The following is a 19,857-nucleotide window of genomic DNA, read 5'->3' on the forward strand; positions in this document are numbered from 1 at the left end:
TGTAGAAGTAAAGTTGCTGGTTTGATTTTCTCATTACAGCCAAGTGTTATGAATCCCACCTACAATGTAACCTACAAGTAAGGAGTGGGTATAGCTCAGTGATAGAGCGCGTGTTTTAACACGCACGAGATCCTGAATTCAAACCCCAGTACCCCCACTTAAAAAAGATGAAAAAAATTACCTCCCCCCTCGCAAAAAAATTAAAAATAATAAAATGAATAAATTCAAATTACCATTGAACCAAAGACGATTAGTCTCAAGCCTTAAGATCTAAGAGCTGTACACCAGTAATTGACATAACATTGCAGACTGAATATACTTCAATTAAAAAATCTAGTAAAATTTGTTTCTCTAGGTTTTGGATTTGCTTGGCAACTGTCACTCTTTTTTTCCCTTATGATTGCTTTTAGAATGAGAAGGTCTATCCTACCCATGTCCCACCATAGTGTTTTGGAAGCATGTAACTTACCTGGTTTCATGGGTTCAAAGCTGGAGAGGAATTTTGCCTCCAGGTGAATTATACCTCAAGTCTCACCCAGATCTGATTTAGATGAGAGTATGGACTGTAGACTTCAGAGTTAATGTTGGAATGAGTTAAGATTCTGGGGGCTGTTGGGATGGAATGCGTGTATTTTCCATTCAAGGTCATGAATTGGGCAGGGGAGAGGGGGAAAGAATGGGGCCAGTGGTGGAAAATTACAGACTGAGTGTTTGTATCTCCTCAGGTTCCCATGTTGAAGCCCTAAAACCCAGTGTGCCTGTAGTTGGAGATGGGGCTCCTAAGGTAAGTAATGAACGTTCAGTGAGGCTGTAAGGGTAGGGCTCTGATCCAGTAAGTTTAGTGTCCTTGTAAGAGAAACCAGAAAACCCTGTGTCACCAGAAACTATCTGCTGGAACTTGATCTGGGGCTTGCAGCTCCTGGGACTATGAGACAATTTCTGTTATTTAAGCCACCCGCTCTGTGGTATTTTGTTGTGGCAGCCAAAGCAGTCTAATACAGTGACTTACATTGCTTGTAAAATTTGCTGGGGGAGGGCATAGCTCCATGGCAGATCGCATGCTTAGCATGCACAAGGTCCTGGGTTCAATCCCCAGTACCTCCATTAAAAAAAAAAATTAGACAAATTTTAACCTACGTTGCATTCTTTGGATAAACCCAGTGTAGTCGTGGAGTGTTTATCTTTCTCATATATTGTTTATGTGTTCAGTAGAAACCTGGGAAATATTCGTGGCATTGTGATGGAAGGACTATAATTCTGGATCAAGCAAATTTAATAATATGGGCTTACTATGAATTGATTCTGGCTTAAATGGGTGAGCTCAATTAGAGTGGCTCTCACAGTTTGCTTGGTTGGTTGACTGACATCTGACTCAAAGTGGCCTACACTAAAATTTCAATGCCAGAAATTCCTTAAATAAATTCCTTACATAAGTTAAATTCAGAGTCAAAGAAATGTGACCACTAATCATCATGTAATTCCATATGCATACCTTTGGATACTTTACAGTATTATCATATGATACTGGGTAGGTATTGAAGGTAATTTTTTAAAAAAGAAAAGAAAAAGGATCCACAACTGGGAGAAGTGAATATAGTGTGATAAACCAGTGATGCAGAGTGGACTATCTCCTTTAAATTATGGATTCATTAGCATAGTGACTAGGAATATGGTTTGAGGCTTCCTCTCCAGAAATGTACATCAGGTGGGTTACGTAATGTGTAATGAAGTGAGAAATGGTAACAAAGCCCTCAAATATTCCTCATTTTCACAGGCCTTTGCTTCAAAAGAACTTTAATATTTTGTTAAAGGCATTCCAGTTAGTGTGTTCACAGTGCTAGTTTTATATGATTTCACCAGCTAGTAGATGAGGCACTGAGAACCCTGCCCCATTCACTGCCTTCCAACAGTTTCTCCCCAGTATGTAATGACACCTGTTGAGGGCAAGGACTTTCCCTCCCACTTTCATTATATTTCTACTCACTGTGAGCGCACCGATGATGACTGATGGGAGACAGGGCCTATCTTCCAAAACACAGCCTCCCTAAGCTCCTCACTCACAGGCTTTCAGTGTATACATCACCGTATCATCAGCTAGACATTGTTGCTCAAGGCTTTTCCAAACAATGCACCAGTGTTTTCCTATGTGTTTTTTGTGACATAAAATGTGATTGACCACTGAAGGCATAACCACATTCACTGCATTCATAAGGTTTCTCTCCTGCACACACACTCTATCTCCTGAGGATGCACATCTGACATCGGCTGGCCCCCAAAGACTACATTCCTATCTGCTAGGAGCCCCCTGAGGGATCACAGAAGGTATCTATACAGTCACCGTACTAACAGGGTCTTCCTCCTGCATGAGTTCACTGGAATCTAAAAGCTGTGACCCTTTGTGGAAGGACATTCCACCTTCACTGTATCTACATGTTGCTCTCTTGTGTGTGTCCTCTTATGCTTAACCAGGTAGGATATGTTAGAGAAAGCCTTCCCACACTCGGTGCATCCATAGGGTCTCTCTCCTGTGTGAGTTCTGTGATGGACAATCAGCGTTGTCCTTGTCGTGAAGGCTTTCCCACAGTCACTGCACCCATAGGGCTTCTCTCCTGTGTGAATTCTCTGATGTTTAATGAGTCCTGATTTCTGCGAACAGGATTTTCCGCAGTCGGTACAGACAAAGGGAGTCCTTCCTGTATGAAATCGCTGATGTGCGATGAGGCAGGCCTTCTGGCTGAAGGCCTTTCCACACTCAGTGCATCCATAGGGCTTCTCTCCAGTGTGAGTTCGCTGGTGGATATTAAGATTGCCCTTCTGAATGAAACCTTTTCCACATTCACTGCATGTGTAAGGTTTCTCTCCTGTGTGAGTTTTCTGATGCAGAATGAGCTGCGTTTTTGTGGAAAAAGCCTTTCCACACTCACTGCACCCGTGGGGTTTCTCTCCTCTTTCGTTTCTCTGATGTACAATGAGTTCTCGCTTCCTGCAGAAGGCTTTGCCACAATTAGTACATTCATAAGGCTTCTCTCCTGTGTGAGTTCTCTGGTGCTCAATTAGCTTGGACTTTCTGTAGAATGCCTTCCCACATACACCGCACACATGGGGTTTATTTCCCGTATGAGTCTTCTGGTGTTCCGTAAGCTGAAATTTCCTGAGGAAGGCTTTTCCACACTCACCACACTCATGGGGTTTCTCTCCTTTGTGAGATCGCTCATGTTCAGTGAGCTTGAACTTCTTGGAGAAAGCTTTCCCACACACACTGCATCCGTGGGGTTTCTTTCCTGTATGAATTCTCTTATGTTCGTTGAGCCGACACTTCTTGAGGAAGGCTTTTCCACATTCAGCACATTCATAGGTGTTCTCTGTTTTGTGTATTTGCTGATGTTCAAGTTCAGGATGAGTTTGCTCACGACTAGCATGAAGCAAGGCTCTTCCCTCTGCAGCAAGCTCAGCAGGCTCTTCTGGGTCAAAGCGACTGCTCTGGCTGATTGCATCTAAATATGGTTTCAAAGGTTTTCCATGTAAATCAAATACATCATGATTTGGCTTTAAAGGAAAACAATTTTTGCTCCAATGAATAATATTCCCAAATGCATCCTGTCCATAACACTGTTCCATCCTCTGCGGCATATTTTGGTTTTGCCAGTGCAGCTGCACAAGACCAGCCACTTTCTCAATTTCTAGGAAAGAGAACAATGAACCCTTCCATGAGCATCACATGGAATAAAACTACTTCAAAAAATCTTGGGGTGAGCTGGCTCTTTAGTGGAAAACCTATGATAGCAAATATAAAAAAGACTCCAGGTATAAATGTGCCTCATCTCTCTTTTTTAAAAAAGCTTATAAAAGTTATAAATATATATGATAAATATTACCATTTTAACAATTTGAGTGTACAGTTCTCTGGCATTCAGTACGTCCACACTGCTGTGCAGCTGTCACCACCATTCATCTCTAGAACTTTTGCATCTTCCCCAACTGAAAAACTCCATCCATTAAGCACTAACTCTTATCTCTTGGAAATGGTTAAAAACACAGTAATGTAACTGAGGGGGAAATAGAAACTAAGAATTGGAGGATGAAGAGAAAGACGATCCTATGGAAGAATGGGGTTCTGAAATGAGAGCTGCAGAGAAGGAACTGGAAGAGCTAAAAACTGAGGAAGAAAAGTGTCAAAGGTTACCTTCAGTTTGAGTGTTAGAAAATCGGCCACACTTCACATGGCTAAATGACTTCCCACCTCCAGGAACTGACAAGGTTGAGGACGTAAGTGGCCTTCACATGGCCAGTTTTAGGCCAGTCTCGACAGTCTTGTACGCGGCCTTGCACAGTTCTAGTTTCTTGCCATGTTTCCTCATCATCTTCGTACTTCAGAAACCCACCTGTATCTCCTGCACACAGTGCTTAAGGACACAGTCATTCTCCATTCTCTCTCTACCACTTTAGGCTACTTACAAGTTTCTCAAATAGGCCCTATATTTACGATTCACGGTGAACTTTGCACAGCGTTCAGTTAGCGCAAAAACATTTCACACGTTCAAAAGCTTAATTTGTAAATATTACATGAACATTTGTCCTAGCTTTGCTCATAAAAATCTTTGCTCTGAAAAAAAAAAAAAAACCTTTGCTTTGAAATTGTTTCCCACTAAACTTTGTCTCTTCTACCAAAAATTCTTAGCATCATCTTCCACCTTTTTTTTTTCCTTTCACATTCCATCTTAGGGTTTGATTATGTCTTCCAAAGAGATATGTTTAAATCCTAACCCCAATAAACAACAAGGTCCTACTGTATAGCAAAAGGAACTATATTCAATACCTTGTAATGGCCTATAATGAAAAAGACTATGACAAGGAATATATATATATATATATATATATATAAATGAATCACTATGCTGTACACCAGAAATTAACACAACATTGTAAATTGACTATACTTACATTAAAACACACACACACACATATTCACTCGTCGTGTAAAATGAATATCGATAGCCAAATGTCTATCTTGGCTTTGAATTAGTGTCCAGATTGAGAACACATGATGATCAGTTCATAGTTAAAGCAATATAATATTTTTAAAGGATTTTATAATCTTTTTCAATAGTTATTTAACTAGTTACATTAAGCTTAAGAAATAAATGGTATTTAATAAAGATCAATTGTGAAGCTTAAAAAAAAAAAATCCAAACCCCTTGTAGCTATGAATGTGACCTGATTTGGAAACAGTGTCTTTGTATGTGTAATCAGTTAAGATGAGGCCACAGTGGATTAGAGTCATCCCTAATCCAATGACTGGTGTCCCTGTAAGGAGAGGGAGATCCGGCTACAGACACACAGAGACATGCAGGGAGAAGGCCATGTGATGACAGAGATCAAAGACTGGAATGACGTGTCTACAGTCTCAGGAACATCAAAGATTTCTGGCTGCTCCCAGAAGTGAGGAAGAGACGAGTAGGATTCTTTCCTAAACCTTTAAAAGGGAGCATGGCCCCACCAACACCTTGATTTCCAAATTCCGGCACCTACAATTGTGAGAGAGTACATTTCTGCTGTTTAAAGTCACCCAGTTTGGGGTAATCTGTTACAGTTGCCCAAAGAAACTGAGATACCCCATATCTAGTTCAATGGCAAATTCAATCAGCCTTTATTCATCCAGAACCTTCCAGTACTCTCTTCAAGCTGGGCTGAAGTCATCAAGAACCAGGTCTCCCATCTGACTTTCTGCGTCAACACCTGCCTATTCGTCTAGTCTCTACCCATAGCCAGAGTGATGCTCTGAAACATAAATTATATCATGTCACTGCCACACTTAACCTTCTAAAGGTTTCTCAATCCATTAGGAGTGAAACCAAGTCCTTGAAATAGATGACAGGACCCTACATTACCAACTGACCTATCGACAGCCCCCAGCTAAGACCCCACTGACCTCATCTCCTGTCATTTTCTATCTTGCTCACTCTGCTCTGTCTGCATGGGCTTCCTTGATGTTCCTCTAACATGCTCTTGTCTTTGCTGTGAACGTCCCATTCTCTCCACTCTTCACCCAGGAAACCTCATAACAACTCATCTCTCTGCTCAAAGGCACCTTAGATTATACAGGCATTCCTACTCCTAAGAGAGGAGCCCCAGCCTCACCACCCACTCTAACACACGCTGATGAATTGCTGTTTACAGCCCTTTTCACCACCAGATATAGCATGTGTGTACTTTTTCCCATGTATACTCAGTGTGATAAAATACACATAATGCAAAATTTACCATCTTAATCATTTTTGAGTGCATAGTTCAGTAGTATTAAATGCATTCATAATGTTGTGTAATGATCACCGTCTGTCTCCATTAACTCCATCTTGTAAAATTGAAAATCTGTATTTGTTTTGTTAAATTTCTGTCTCCTCCTCTTTGAGAGTAGGGACTTAAGTCTTTCACAGTAGAGAAGTTTCTCTGTCATAGTAATATGGTCACTTAGGACTTAATGTCATCAGAAAGGAATTCAGCAACAAAATCTACAGCTGAACTAAAAGAATGATTAGAGTTAACAAATACACAAAGGCGGGCATGAAGCTTTATGATTCTATTCAGGCTAGGAATTGAGAATGAGAAATTTTATAAAGGTTTTTCCTAGTTAAACGAAGAACGGGAACACCAAAGACCTTAAACACAGGAGCTCAGGGACTAGAGACAATTCAAGGTAATGCCAGGATGGGCAAGATTTATGATGCACAGAAGTACAAGAGTCAGGGAGGGAAACAGCTCAGTGGTAGACACAGGCTTAACATGCATGAGGTCCTGGGTTCAGGTCCCAGTACCTCCACTGAAAAAAAAAAAAAAAGGAAAGTACAAGAGAATCTGAATTTCAAAAAGGACAATGAAAAGGGATTTTCTTGGAGGGAAGATAATCGAGTTCCTCACACAAAAAGTAGGAACTCACAAGGAGGTGCCATGGAGATGTGAAATATATGGTACCAGCATGTGTATTAGACAGTGTTAAGGACGTGTCAACTGAGAGTCTCCACAGAGAATAAGAGCTCAACACATCTGAAGGAAGTAAGGTTTTACAGCCTATGAGCCAGAGCAGAGGATGAAAACATAACTCTAAAGATACTCAGAGTAAAGAAAAAGAAAAGTTGAGCAAGCAGATAAATGTACATTAAGAGACCAGTTACCACGAGAGTAAGACATCCAAGGTATGGCTGGATGTCATAAAAGGAAATAAACATTTCCCAAAGGGGCAGGAAGGTGTATTAGTCAGAGGACAATGATGAAGTCAAACTTTCCTCTTAGAAAGACACAGAAGGAGGAATTTCATAGCAAGCGACGTGAAAGGAACCCAGAATCATACTCTGACGATTTGAAAATCCAAGCAAGAATAATCCTAGGGGGAAAAAGCTGACATCTAAGAGGAAATAAACAAGAATTTGTTCCAAGAAGAGATAAAGGGGTATGTTTTCCTCTAAATTCCCACACAGCAAGAGTCTCGTATGGGAGGAGGGATACACAGAGGCTATTTCTGTATCCTTAGACCCCCTCACCACTGTGATGCCTTCTCTAAAGGACCAAAGTGATTTCTGCAGCCTTGCCCCTCCTGCAGGTTCTCTCTCACTGACCTGGATGGGGCTGATTGTGAATTTCGTGTTCTAAAGTCCATGGCGGTTCTCCCTGTTCCAGCTTGGAAAGTGTATCTAGGTTGCGAACTTGGTACACTGTTCGTGGGAGATGACAGAAGACTTACTAGGCCTACCAGACTGCACTAGGGATCTGTGACCCTGAGAATGGTACACTTTAGCGACTGCACGATTTGCATGTTTGCAAATTAAAGGCTTTCTGCTAAAATGAGAGGAGATTAAACCTTCTCATCTGGGGCCAGGCTGTGGAGTGAAAATCTACTTCAGAGCATCTCAGACACAACGAAGTGTTTAGAAGCCGAGAAAGGAAAGGCGCTGTCCAAGGGACACAGGGAGCGTTCTCACCCACGGACACCAGGTGGCTGTAGTTCTGCAGCGTCACCTCCCGGTACAAGGCCTTCTGGGCAGGGGTCAGGAGCTGCCACTCCTCCCTTGTGAAGTCCACGGCCACATCCTTCAGGGTCAGTGATCCCTGTAACAACACAGTCCTGTTTAATATAAGTGTGTCTCTAGTTATTGAAATGGAAGGTGTGAGATAATAGAAAATATATTAAGGGCCTGTCCCTGATTCCCAGTACAGAGCTTCTAAAACCCTTGCAGTTTCCTGAGTGATAAGAACACTAGGAGCATCTTTTGTTCTAATAGTTATTTGGTTCCTGACGCAAGGCTCCTGAAATGCTTGTCGATTCCTATGTGGTAAGTATCAGGTTCAGAAAGCTTCTGGGTTGCTGAGCACGTGGAGGTGCTGGGGGTGTCGCACCCCATGGAGGGCGTGGAAGCTCCGTGTCCCTTCCCACATACCTTCCCCTGGGCACCTCTTCCATCTGAATGTTCATCCATATCCTTCACATCTTTTACAGTAAACTAGTAAATGTAAGTAAGTGTTTCCCTGAGTTCTGTCAACCATTCTTAACAAGTTAACTGAACCCAAGGAGGGGGTTTCGGGAACCTCTGATTTGTAGCCAAGTCGGACAGAAGTTGCAAGTAACCTGGGACTTAACTATTTTCGGTTGGCATCTGAAGTGGAGAACACTCTAATGGGACTGAACCCTTAGCCTGTGGGACCTGATGCAACCTCCAGGTAGACAGTGTCCAGATTGAGTTAAATTGTAGGACGCACGGTGGGTGTCAGAGAATTGCTTGGTGGGAGAAAACTCCCACACAGCTGGTGTCAGAAGTGCTGTGAGTGTGGTAGTGGCGTGTGAGCAATGGAGAGACCCAAGGGGAAGGACCGGGTTTCTCCCTATTCAAAAGGAAGGTGAAGGAAGTTGTTCTGCTCATTTTTCACCACCTATATTCCTGTTTTTCCAATATATTGTGAAAGAAGCAAAGTCCTATTAAAATATTCAGTCATCCATTCATTTCAGCAACTCACAAATTTCTGTAATGTGCGGCCATGAAATCCTCTTGCTCACCTGAGGTCGTCTGCACGCTTTTCAGCACCTACTTGTCGATCACTGAGCTATGTGCTTGTGACATCAGAACAATGTACTATGAGTCTACTCGTGTAAAAAAGGTCAATTAAACATGTAAAATCATGTGTGTGTGTGTGTGTGTGTGTGTTTTACATGTAAAACATTACCAATAAACATTTGGTAATGATGTGCTAGCAGATGAGGTAAAAGTATGGGGTGGGGAAGGAAGATTTGTTTTCTCACTATGGATACTATATAATTTGAGTCTTTTACATTGAAAAAGTATCCAGAAGTCTGGGCTTTTCTTCTGACACCAAGTACATGGTATCTTTTCCAGTACCAACTCTCCAGCTCTCTTAATCCGCTGACACCAAATGGACGGCCTACAATTCAATCCTGTTCTGACACTAACAACTCAGAGTTAGCATCAGGCTCCCCAGGTGAAAGGGCTCAGTCCCACAAGACTGCCTTCGCTTCACACACCAGTCTAAAGTCCCAGGTTCCTAGCACTTGTGTCCAGCTTGGCGACAACTTCAGGGATTCCCACAGCCTCCCCACTTAGGCTTGATAATCTGCCGGAACTCACAGAACTCCGGAAAATGTTAAACTTACTGGCATAGTTTATTATGAAGGATACAAATGAACAGCCACGTGAAGAGGTCCAGGGGCCTCTGTCCCAGCGGAGCTGGGATGCACCGCCCTCCCAGCAGGTGGCTGTGCTTGCCCACTTGGAAGCTCTCTGAACCCCGCTGGGCTCTGTTGACGGATTAAATCGCTGGCTACTAGGGCTCGAGCTCAGTCTCCAGCCCGTCTCCTGTCCATGAAGGTCAGAGCAGAGCTGCAAGTTCCAACCCTCTAATCAAGGCTTGGTCTTCGTAGAGATCAGCCCCCATCCCGAAGCTGTTAGGGGCCCACCCTGTGTCACCTCATTGGCATAAACTCACGTGTGGCTCAGAGGGGCTTGTTATGAATAAAAAGAGACACTGCTACCACTCAGGGAATTACAAAGGTTTTAGGTACTCTGTGCCAGGGACCAGAGACAAAGGCCGAATATATATAATACCTTTTACTGTGCCACAGTGAGTTATTTGTGTAATTAAAATAAAGGCGACAAGGAGGTAGGAGGTAATAACTACATTTAGAGGGTATTCTCTTTCAGTTGTCAAAATTTTATAAGCAATTGAACTTTTTCTGGTTAATTTTTCTTTATTACTTGATCAGTGATTTCATTTTTAATAGCTTTATCAACTTGGAATTTCAAATTTAGTGTCAATACAATAACCATCCTCACTCAAAAATAATGATACCTCTTTGAATGGGACAATAGCCACACCAGGATCAGATGTCATTGCTTCAAAGGTTAATATTTAAACTGACCAAACATCACATTGATGATTATGTATTATTTTGCTAGTTTCAATATTTAGATGAGTTCTTTTCAATGTAGTTCACTAACTGTATTTCAAATAAATATAACAATATCCGACTCTTTCCTATCTACACAAATACTTAAGTGTTTTGGTCATGAAAAGTATAGTCATGACCAGATTTTGAACAGGGAAGGACCCTGTATTTTCTGAGATAAGGTGAAGTTCTAAAGTACACTATGGATCTCAGCAACCCAAGACATTACCGAACAACAGAACTTGACTCCCTGTGGCCAAGTCCGTACTCAAGCACCAGTTCAGCAATCTGTCCACAGATGACCTTAAGAAACCATGCAAATCTTCCATTTTCCTGGACACTTTAGGTTTTATTCAAAGATAAACCCAGCCAGGAACAAGTGTGGGTATGTAAGTCACCAGGCTGTGGTCTTCTGAAAACCTGTGTCCACTGAATTCTACTTGGTCTAGTCCCTCAGGGCACTCAGAATAATCATATAAGAACCATACACAGCCTGCTTGTACATCTCTTAGGAAAATGCTATGAACACAGAGTCACCACATCACCTCTAGAAAGAAATCATCAAAGATATTTCCTAAGACTTAAGTACCATGAGACAGTGACATCACCCGAGAAACTGATGTGCCTTCTCCCAGGGTCATTGCATATCACATAACTCATCATGAGTCTGTGGGTGTGGCCGACAGCTGACCAACAAGGTCCTGCAGAGCCACACATTACATTCCAACACTGGTCACGTCGTATGAACTCTAGGAACAATACATTCCCGATTGTACTTTGTCCTGATTTTGAAGGTATGGCCTAAGTTTATTTCTCCCCAGAACTCATTTTTCCCAAGGTACACTTTTCATTTAAATGAACTGATTTTTTTTCAGGCCTCCACAAATTCACAAGGGAATCAAACATAAAACAAACCAAAAGTCACCTGGGCCTTCGTCATTTTCTTCCAATTTGGAAAATGCCCAGTAACTGGGATGTTCTGTTTATAGTTTCTTCTGGATCTGCCCTAAATCTCTGTTCAGAAATCTCAGTCTCAGGTGAAGGATGTCCCACGAAATGACCATGTGCAACTCCAGGAACGTCCTCCTTGTCCTTTACTTGATCTCTCCTGCTCCTGGGAATCCAGGACCTGTGGGGGAAGAGTAAGTTCATTTGGGGTGATACCTTCCCTCTGGGCCGCTGCCGCTGCCGCTGCCGCTGCGCACCCACCTTATGTCAAGGCCAGCACTTCTAACTGCCCCTTTGTGTGGTGCTCCTGGGGCAATAAAACATACCAGTCTAAGTGGCGGGGGAGTAGGCCTTTCTTCAGAGAAGTAGAAGTAACAAGACTGAGAAAGGGAAGACGGGAAAGGAAAACCAGCTCAGCACAAAGCCTCAATGGCAGGAGGCTTCTCACACAGATCGGTTTTGGGAAGGAGGACACCTAGTAGGTGAAGCTCTGGACATTTTTTCCCTTAAAATCATGTGTCCACATACCCCTCTGCAGTGGGTTCAATGGTCACCTCCTAAAAGATATGTCTATATCTTAACCCCCACGAACCTGTGAATGTGATCCTATTTGGAACAAGGGTCTTTGCAGGTATAATTAAGTTAGGGATCCTGAGATGAGACCATCCTGGATTATCCACGTAGGCCCTCAAATCCAGTGAGTGTCCTTATACCAGACACACTGAGAAGAAATACACACGGAAGATGAGACCATGTGAAGACAGAGGCAGACAATGGGGTTATGTTGCCACAAGCCAAGGATGCCTGGAAAATCTGTTAGAAAGGAGAAGGAAGTTAATGGATGTTGGGCAGGTGTGCCGCTGTGGGGGAGGTGGGACCCCAAGACCAGCTGAAAGCCAGTGATAAAAGCATTCAGTAAGAGCAAAGGGGTGTGTGTGTGTGCAGTATCATTTTTCACCACAGTTCTGGAAATACTCCCAATACAATTGGATAAAAGAATAAAGTAGAATTCCTAACATTAGAGATGGAGGTCAATTTTAGTAAGCACCAAAAATAAGAGTATTAGGTTAGCTGACCAGTTACACAATCTACATGTAACAGCTGCCAGCACTGTGGAGTGACATCAGCAAAAACAAAACGGTGGAGAAGAGACCTCCAGGGGACTCTGCCTCCTCAGGAGCACAAAGAAACCTGGCAGAAGCTGTCAGAATCAACCTTATTGGAACTCTGGATGATAGTCAATGGTTTACAGAAACAAAGTGAACAGCTGACCAGGTTAAAGGCCACTGAAACCAACTGGGAGAGTTTTTACGGCATTCTAAACTAGCCTCGCCCTGCACCACGGCAGACTGGTAGTCTGAAGATGGCAGCCGGTCTTCCTGATGTGGATGGATACCTGGTCCTGGAAAGAACAGTAACCTTGTCCCAAGGAATTAATAAGCTTGTTTGTTTTGACCTGTCTATGGATTCCCTGAAAGACCGATGAGAGGCCAGTATATAAAAGACACACCGAGAAGCACTCTCTGGTGGATCAGCAGGAGCAGGAAGAGAAGCCTAAGGCAGTGTCATAAATGGCCTGGCTAAGTTTGAAGGAGTGACCCCCAGTCAATAAGCAAAAAACTTAAAAATTACTTTTTTTTTTTAAAACTCAAAGACTTCTACACGAAGACACGAAGTTCAAACTGATGGAGACAGAATCTTTAAAGCAGTAAAAGAGAACCAACTGTCAGATGCAATGAATGTAAGAGGGAAAATTATTAAACTCCTTAGATGAAAACATAGGCATAAATCCACCTGACCTCAGACTTGGCAACAGAGCCTTAGATATGACACCAAAAAATACAGAGATCAAAGAAAATAAGATTTCATCAAAATTAAAAACTACTCTGCATCAATAGGACATTACCTGAGAGTGAAAAGGAAACCCACAGAATGGGAGAAAATATTTGCAAATCATGTAACTGATAAAGGTCTAGTGACAGAATATATAAAGAACTCTTACAATTAAATAACAAAAAGACAACAATGGGCAAAAAGACTTGAACAGACATTTCTCCAAAGAACAAATAAGGATGGCATATAAGAAGATGCTCAGTGCCATTTGTCATTAGAGAAATATAAATCAAAACCACAATGAGATACCACTTTACCACTTCACACCCATCAGCATGGCTATAAAAATAAATAAATAAAATCATAAGTGTTGGTGAGGATGTGGAGAAACTAGAATCCTCATATACTGCTGGTAGCAACATAAAATGGTGCAGCTGCTATGGAGAATGGCTTGGCAGTTACCCAAAAAGTTAGACACAGAATTACTTTATGACTTACCAGTTCTACATCTAGGTATATACCCAGCAGAATTGGAAACAGGGATTCAAACACAACTTGTAATCAAATATTCAGAGCTGCTTTGTTCATGATAGCCAAAAGGTGGGAACACCCAAATGTCTATCAACAGATGAATGAATAAACAAAATGGGAGGGTATCCATAAAATGAAATATTGCTCAGCCGTAAAAAAGGAATAAAGTACCGATAGATGATTGAGCCTTGAAAACAGCAGGCTAACTGAAAGAAGTCAGGAACAGGCCACATGTTGTATGATTCCATTAATATGAAATGTCCAGAATAGGCAAATCCATAGAGACAAAAAGGCAGTTAGTGGTTGCCAGGGACTGGGGGGAGACAGGAATGGGAAGTGAGTACGTAATGGAGGCACAGTTTCCATCTGGGATGATTAAAACAGCTCTACAACTAGACAGTGGTGATGTTTGTACAATGCTGTGAGTGTACTCAATGTCACTGAATTATACACTTTAAAATGGTTAAAATGATAAATCTTACGTTAAGTGTATTTTACCACAGTAAAGAAATGGATAGAATTGTGTAAAAGAAAACTGATGTCTGTGACATGGCAGACCATTTTAGTGGAATATTTTAACACTGTGTACTAATAAAGTTCAACATAGGCATTACTGGTAACCAAAAATTTTACTTCTAGAAGCTTCTGCAAAGGAAATAATGGCACAAACATGCAAAGATATATATACACACATACATATATGTATTTATATAGCTACAGATGTATGTATATGCACATATATACATAAATGTATACATACACATAAAGATACAGATCTAGTAATAGAGGATTAATTGATTAGTATAAACTTTCAATGGAATACTATGCAGCTATTTAAAAACATTTTATATTTAGTGAAAAAAACATGTAGCTCTAAGTTATATATAGCATAATTGTTTTCTGCTGTAATATAAAATGTGGCGAGTTATGTTTTGTTTGGGGACCTCACTGAGAACTACAGCCTGGGAGACAGCTTCTCAGCTAGCTCTGAGGAACTGCTCTCAAAAGGTAAGGGGCGGGGGAGGTAAGGGAGGAGCCAGGATATATATGAGTTTTTGCTGAAAAAGAAACATGTAGTTGAACATCAAAAGATTACTGCTCATCACAAAAAAAAGACATTTCAAATTAATGATTTTAGCGCTTTTCTAAGTATGGGAAGACACAAGAGTCTGGGCTCACTGAAATTATTCCTTAGATGCACATCTTAACTATCTAGGACCAGTATCCTGAATTCCCCTCGGTGCACTGTGGGGCAGGGCGGTGGTGGGTGTGTGTGTGCACTGGCTGGTGGCTTGACGGCAGGCCACATTCGCTGTTTACTGAAATGACAGGCAACAGTTTTGGTCCACATATGTTTATACACAGACAAACGAAAAAATATCAATACCAAAAAGTTAATGTGATTATACTTAGATATTAGGTCATTTTATTTTCTTAATTACATTTTCATAAGTATGTAAAATACTTGTAATAGAAAATAAAATTATAGTTGCCTAATTATTACTCTAAGTTTATGGGTCTTTTAAGTGTTCATTACCCCCACCAAATGACTAAATGAACCTAAGTGATAAATTTCACAAAGTATAAAAGTACAAGTACAGGAAATAGCAGGTATTATTTATTTATACCATGTATGTGCCACTAACCACAATTTTATAGACTTCATTCCCTTAATTCACAGCAAGCTTGAGAGGGACTTCACTTTTATTTGCAAAAAGGAAGAAATAAGACTCTGGTTTAGTAACTAAATGAATGCTCTGGACCCATTTCCAACTTATGCCGGGATAGGGACTCCCCCCACACCACCAAACAATTCTCCAGACACCTGCTGGGTGTCCTACAATTCAACTTAATCTTCACACTATCCACCCAGACACAGTGATAGGATCCCACAAGTTAAGGGTTCAGTCCTACAAGCCTGCCTCCTCCTCCCCACCACTTCAGATGCCAGTCCCAAGTCCAGGACTTCTGTACTTCTGACCAACTGGTTATAAATCATGGTTCCCATGACCACCTCCTCAGGTTCAATTTATTTACTAGTGCGGCTCAAGAACTCAGAGAAACGTTTTGCTCACTAAAGCACTGGCTTATTATAAAAGAATATAAATCAGGAACAACCTGATGGAAGAGATGCATTAGCAAGGTATGGGGAAAGAGCACAGAGCTGCGCCATCCCCAAGAGAGCCACACTCCCAGCACCTGCTGTTCACCAAACCCAAAGCTCTAGGAATCCCATTCTATTGGGGTTTTGCAGAGGCTTCATTACATAGGTATGACTGATTAACTCACTGGCCATTGGTGATTGACTCAACCTCCAGCCCCACTCCTCCCAGAATGCCAGGGGTTAGGACTGAAAGCTCCCACCCTCTAATCAGGAGGTTGGCTGCACTGGTAACCACTCCCCACCCTTAGGTGCATTCCAAAAGTGACCTCATTAACATAAAAAGTAATACCTTAAGGGCTCTCCATACTTAGAACAGCCCCAGGGTTTTAGCTCAGTGCCAGAAACAGAGATGAAGACCAAATATTTATCTTATTTTAAACCACAATATCACAGTAACTCACCCAAGTCATCAGTAAGAGCAAGAACCCAGATTTAAAAGCCAGATCATTTCATCCCCAAACCCACACACTTGTCACTGGGCCAATATTATTTTATTATTCACCGGAAAGTATACTGATGGCTGGAGTTTACTTTGAAATACACTGTTTTAAAAAATGAATTTAAAAAATGGAGGGATGGATGGATACCTTATAGTGCAAATACAGTAAAGTGTTAATGGTACAATCTAAGTGGTCAGTAAATGTTCACTGTAAAATTCATTCAACTTTGCTGTGCTTGGGATTTTTTCATAATAAAATGGTAAGAGGGGAAAAGCTATTAGTAAAAGCTTAGTGAAGTAACCAAAACAAAATAAATATTTAATAATTTAAAAAATTGCTTTACTGTGTTAAAGAAAATTAGAAGAAAATGAGATTAAAAGGTAGGGGGCAGGGGAAAGACCCAATTAACAATTGTAACAAAGGCAGAAAGAACAAAAACAAAAACAGGAAGGAGATGAGGGTTAAGGAAACACCCTCTGGCAAATGCCAAGTCCTAATATAATCCTAACCGTAATAACTAATGTTTTAAATATTCCAATGCAATCCAAATAGATGCGTGTATTTAATCAGATTCTAAACAATGTTGTTCTCTGTCCTCTTTATGTATTAGTGTAGCCATTTTGAAAAATCTTAATAAGAGAACTTGTATTATTTAAATGTTTAGAATATGAAACAAAAGAAAGAAAATTACACCAATGTTTCCACAGTTTATCTGAAATATGAAAATTGAACGGAGAAAGTAAAAGAAGTTGAAATATGCTAACATGGAAGAGTTGAGGGACAGAACTGGAGGGGTTAGAAGTGTTATTTTACTGGTGTCAAAAAGAATCTGAAAGGAAATACCCAAGTAAACTTGCAGTAAGAAAGAAAGAAACAACTCTAATAGGAAGTTTACCACTTTAGATTCGCTGTATCTTTGATGTTCCTAAACTTCATGTGGGGAGGAAAGCGGAGGGTGATGTAGAGCCCCAAGGGGACTACCAAAATGGTCCTTGGACGTGTACTTCAAGGACTGAAGAGAACTGTAGTGCCTCACGCCCAGCTCCTCCATCGCCCAGCTCCTCCATCGCCCAGCCCCAAATTAAACCCAGACACCGCTTTCACTGACACACACCAGCCCCCTCCCACCTCTCAATCACTGAGCCCTACTACAGCCGCAATGGCCCCAAACACAGTCCTTGCTCTCGACAGACCATTACTCCACGCCCGCGAGAGCGCCTCCACGCCCGCCAGCAAAGGCATCCCAACCGCAGCCCCACCATCCCGGACCACCAGCTCTCCCCGCCGACTCTGCGGCTCCTCCCGGCACGGACGCCCCCAGAGCCGCTCACCCCTTAACGCGTCCCGCGGAGAGACCCACACACTGACCTGAATTTCCCCCGATCCCACTGCGACCTCCTAGCGGCTGCACTTACCTCGCGCCTTCTTTCATTTCAGGCTCCCTGCGCCCCGCCCCGGAACCGGCCTACGGCGGCCCGCCGGGCTGGGCCTTTTCCCCGCAGCGCAGGCAGCCTGACTTCCGGCGTCGCCTTAGACGCTAACAGGCCCGCGCCGGCGCCGCGGCTCCCTGGGGGCAGCCATCTTTGAATAGCTGCGCGGAGCAGGGACGGCTGGAGAGAGGGGCTCGAGGCCAGGTAAAAAGCCCCTCAGCTGTTCCGTCACCTGATGCCTTGGCCTTTTTGCGGGGAGGCTGAAACGGTTGCAAACAGCGCTACACAAACTGCATAGATTTCAGAGGCTCGGGTGTACACAAGGCAAACATGGCGCCGGCGACGTTCGCCTCAACGGTCGGGAAAGAAACGGCCAGTGAGCGCTGCCATGTTGGAGGAATATCAGGTGTCCGTACGGCGGAGAGCTTGCCCCCAGGGAAGGCGAAAAGCTTAGACCACTAAAGCTTGGGTAATGAGAGGGCCCGTGGCAAGTCCCTTCGTCTCAGCCGGTGACGTTAGATTTAGAAGGTGTGAATGACCATCGAAGTATGAATTCATAGTCAAGGTTGCCTTTTGTTTCAGGCCTGTTTGGAAAACACCAAGTGTTGAAATTTGAAATGGTGGTCTGTGAAATAAGTGGACATAAAAGCCACGATGGTGCTGCCCTACCAGCAGCAATGCGGTGCCGACGTTTTGCAAATAAATCATTGTTGAAGGCAAGTTCATGTGCGTGACCCTGGGGGAGGCCAAGCAAACTGAAGTGGAGCAGAGAAAGGTTCAGGGCCAAGCGGGGAGAACTGATGACGCGTAAGACCCAACTTGCAGATGGTCTTCGGGGAAGGATTTTTAAGGGCAAAATTTGGGGTGAGGGCTGCAAGGATTTGACTTTCTTCTGATTGGTTGGTGGTGAGGTTAACAATCAGTGCTCCAGGAATCTTGGGCTCAGCCTGAAGTTGCCATCCTCTGCTTGGGTGGAGGCCTTAGTTCCTGCAGGAGAACTCAAAAGATAATGGTGTGTGTATTCCTTGAGGAACCAGGATCTAGCTTCATCTCTTTATCATGTTTCTTGACTGCTTTTCCTTTGTTTCTGCATTCCCTTCCCTGATTAGAAACCGTTTGAATCTGCCCTTTGGAACTCAAGAAAGGTCTAGGAGGCTTTCTCCTTTGAACAAGAAAAGGGGCACATGGAAAGGCTTTTGTACCTGTGAAACAGAGCAGGACCCTATGGGGTGGTCCTTGGTATAACAATCCTTTCTGTGCCCCCCATTTCTTGTTTGTAGGAAATAGACTTCATTCAGCCTCCTTGACCCTCCCTGAGTTCCAAAGGGCAGATTCAAACAGTTGCTAATCAGGGAAGGGACTGAAAGAAGAGGAACAGACTAGAAACAATAGTGTGGCCTTGGGGCAGGGTCCTGGTTCCTCCCCAAGGAATATATGTAACAGTATCTTTGAGTTCTGCTGGAACTAGGTGGATGGCAGCTTCAGGTCCAGCAAAAGATTCCTGGAACACTGCCCTGTTAACATCACCACCAGCCAATCAGAAGAAAGTCACACTTTCTGCAGCCCTCACCCCAAATTTTGTCTATAAAATCTTTTCCCCAGAAACTGTCAGGGAGTTGAGGTTTTTTGAGTTTGAGCCCCCCATCCTTCCTTGGCCCTGCAATAAACCTTCCTTTGCTCCAAACTCAGAAGCCTCTGTTTGGCCTCAGGGTGCACAGGGCATAAGAACTTTTGTTAGGTAACACCTGAGAAGGCCCACAGGGCCCTGCTTTGTTTCCAAATCACACATAACCATTCTTTCCAGGATAGTGTCATAAAGGTCTTAGAACTTCTGCTTGACACTAAGATTGTTGGGAGATGCTTCCGGAGCATCTATGAGCTGTTCTGTCACTTTCTTATGTCCAACCTTCTCTCTCTGATCACTGCTTGCCCTGTCTCTGCACCTTAATCCAAGCTCCTTCCAGCTGTAGCAGCAGTGAGCTATGGCAGAGACAAGTCAAATATTCCTTACAAACTTTTAAGACCACATAAATCTGTCAACTATAACTTTATAGATTGGTCCCC

The 19,857-nt window shown here is 42.6% G+C and overlaps 1 protein-coding gene across 1 annotated transcript in view; it reads right to left on the reverse strand.

Annotated features, from left to right (window-relative positions):
• Positions 1 to 17,819, reverse strand: part of LOC116154645 (zinc finger protein 649) — a 32,176-nt gene extending 14,357 nt beyond the window's left edge. Inside the window, exons 1-5 of the mRNA XM_064489879.1 lie at positions 17,779 to 17,819; positions 11,373 to 11,576; positions 7,974 to 8,100; positions 2,431 to 3,680; positions 2,177 to 2,234 (exon numbers count right to left, since the gene is read on the reverse strand). Coding sequence (XP_064345949.1) covers positions 2,177 to 2,234; positions 2,431 to 3,680; positions 7,974 to 8,100; positions 11,373 to 11,387 — 1,450 coding nt within the window. The 5' untranslated portion in view covers positions 11,388 to 11,576; positions 17,779 to 17,819. The remainder of the gene's footprint in view (positions 1 to 2,176; positions 2,235 to 2,430; positions 3,681 to 7,973; positions 8,101 to 11,372; positions 11,577 to 17,778) is intronic.
• Positions 17,820 to 19,857: the final 2,038 nt, after the last annotated feature.

The sequence above is a fragment of the Camelus dromedarius genome, chromosome 9 (genome assembly GCF_036321535.1).
Source record: "Camelus dromedarius isolate mCamDro1 chromosome 9, mCamDro1.pat, whole genome shotgun sequence".
In the NCBI taxonomy this organism is placed as follows: domain Eukaryota; kingdom Metazoa; phylum Chordata; class Mammalia; order Artiodactyla; family Camelidae; genus Camelus; species Camelus dromedarius.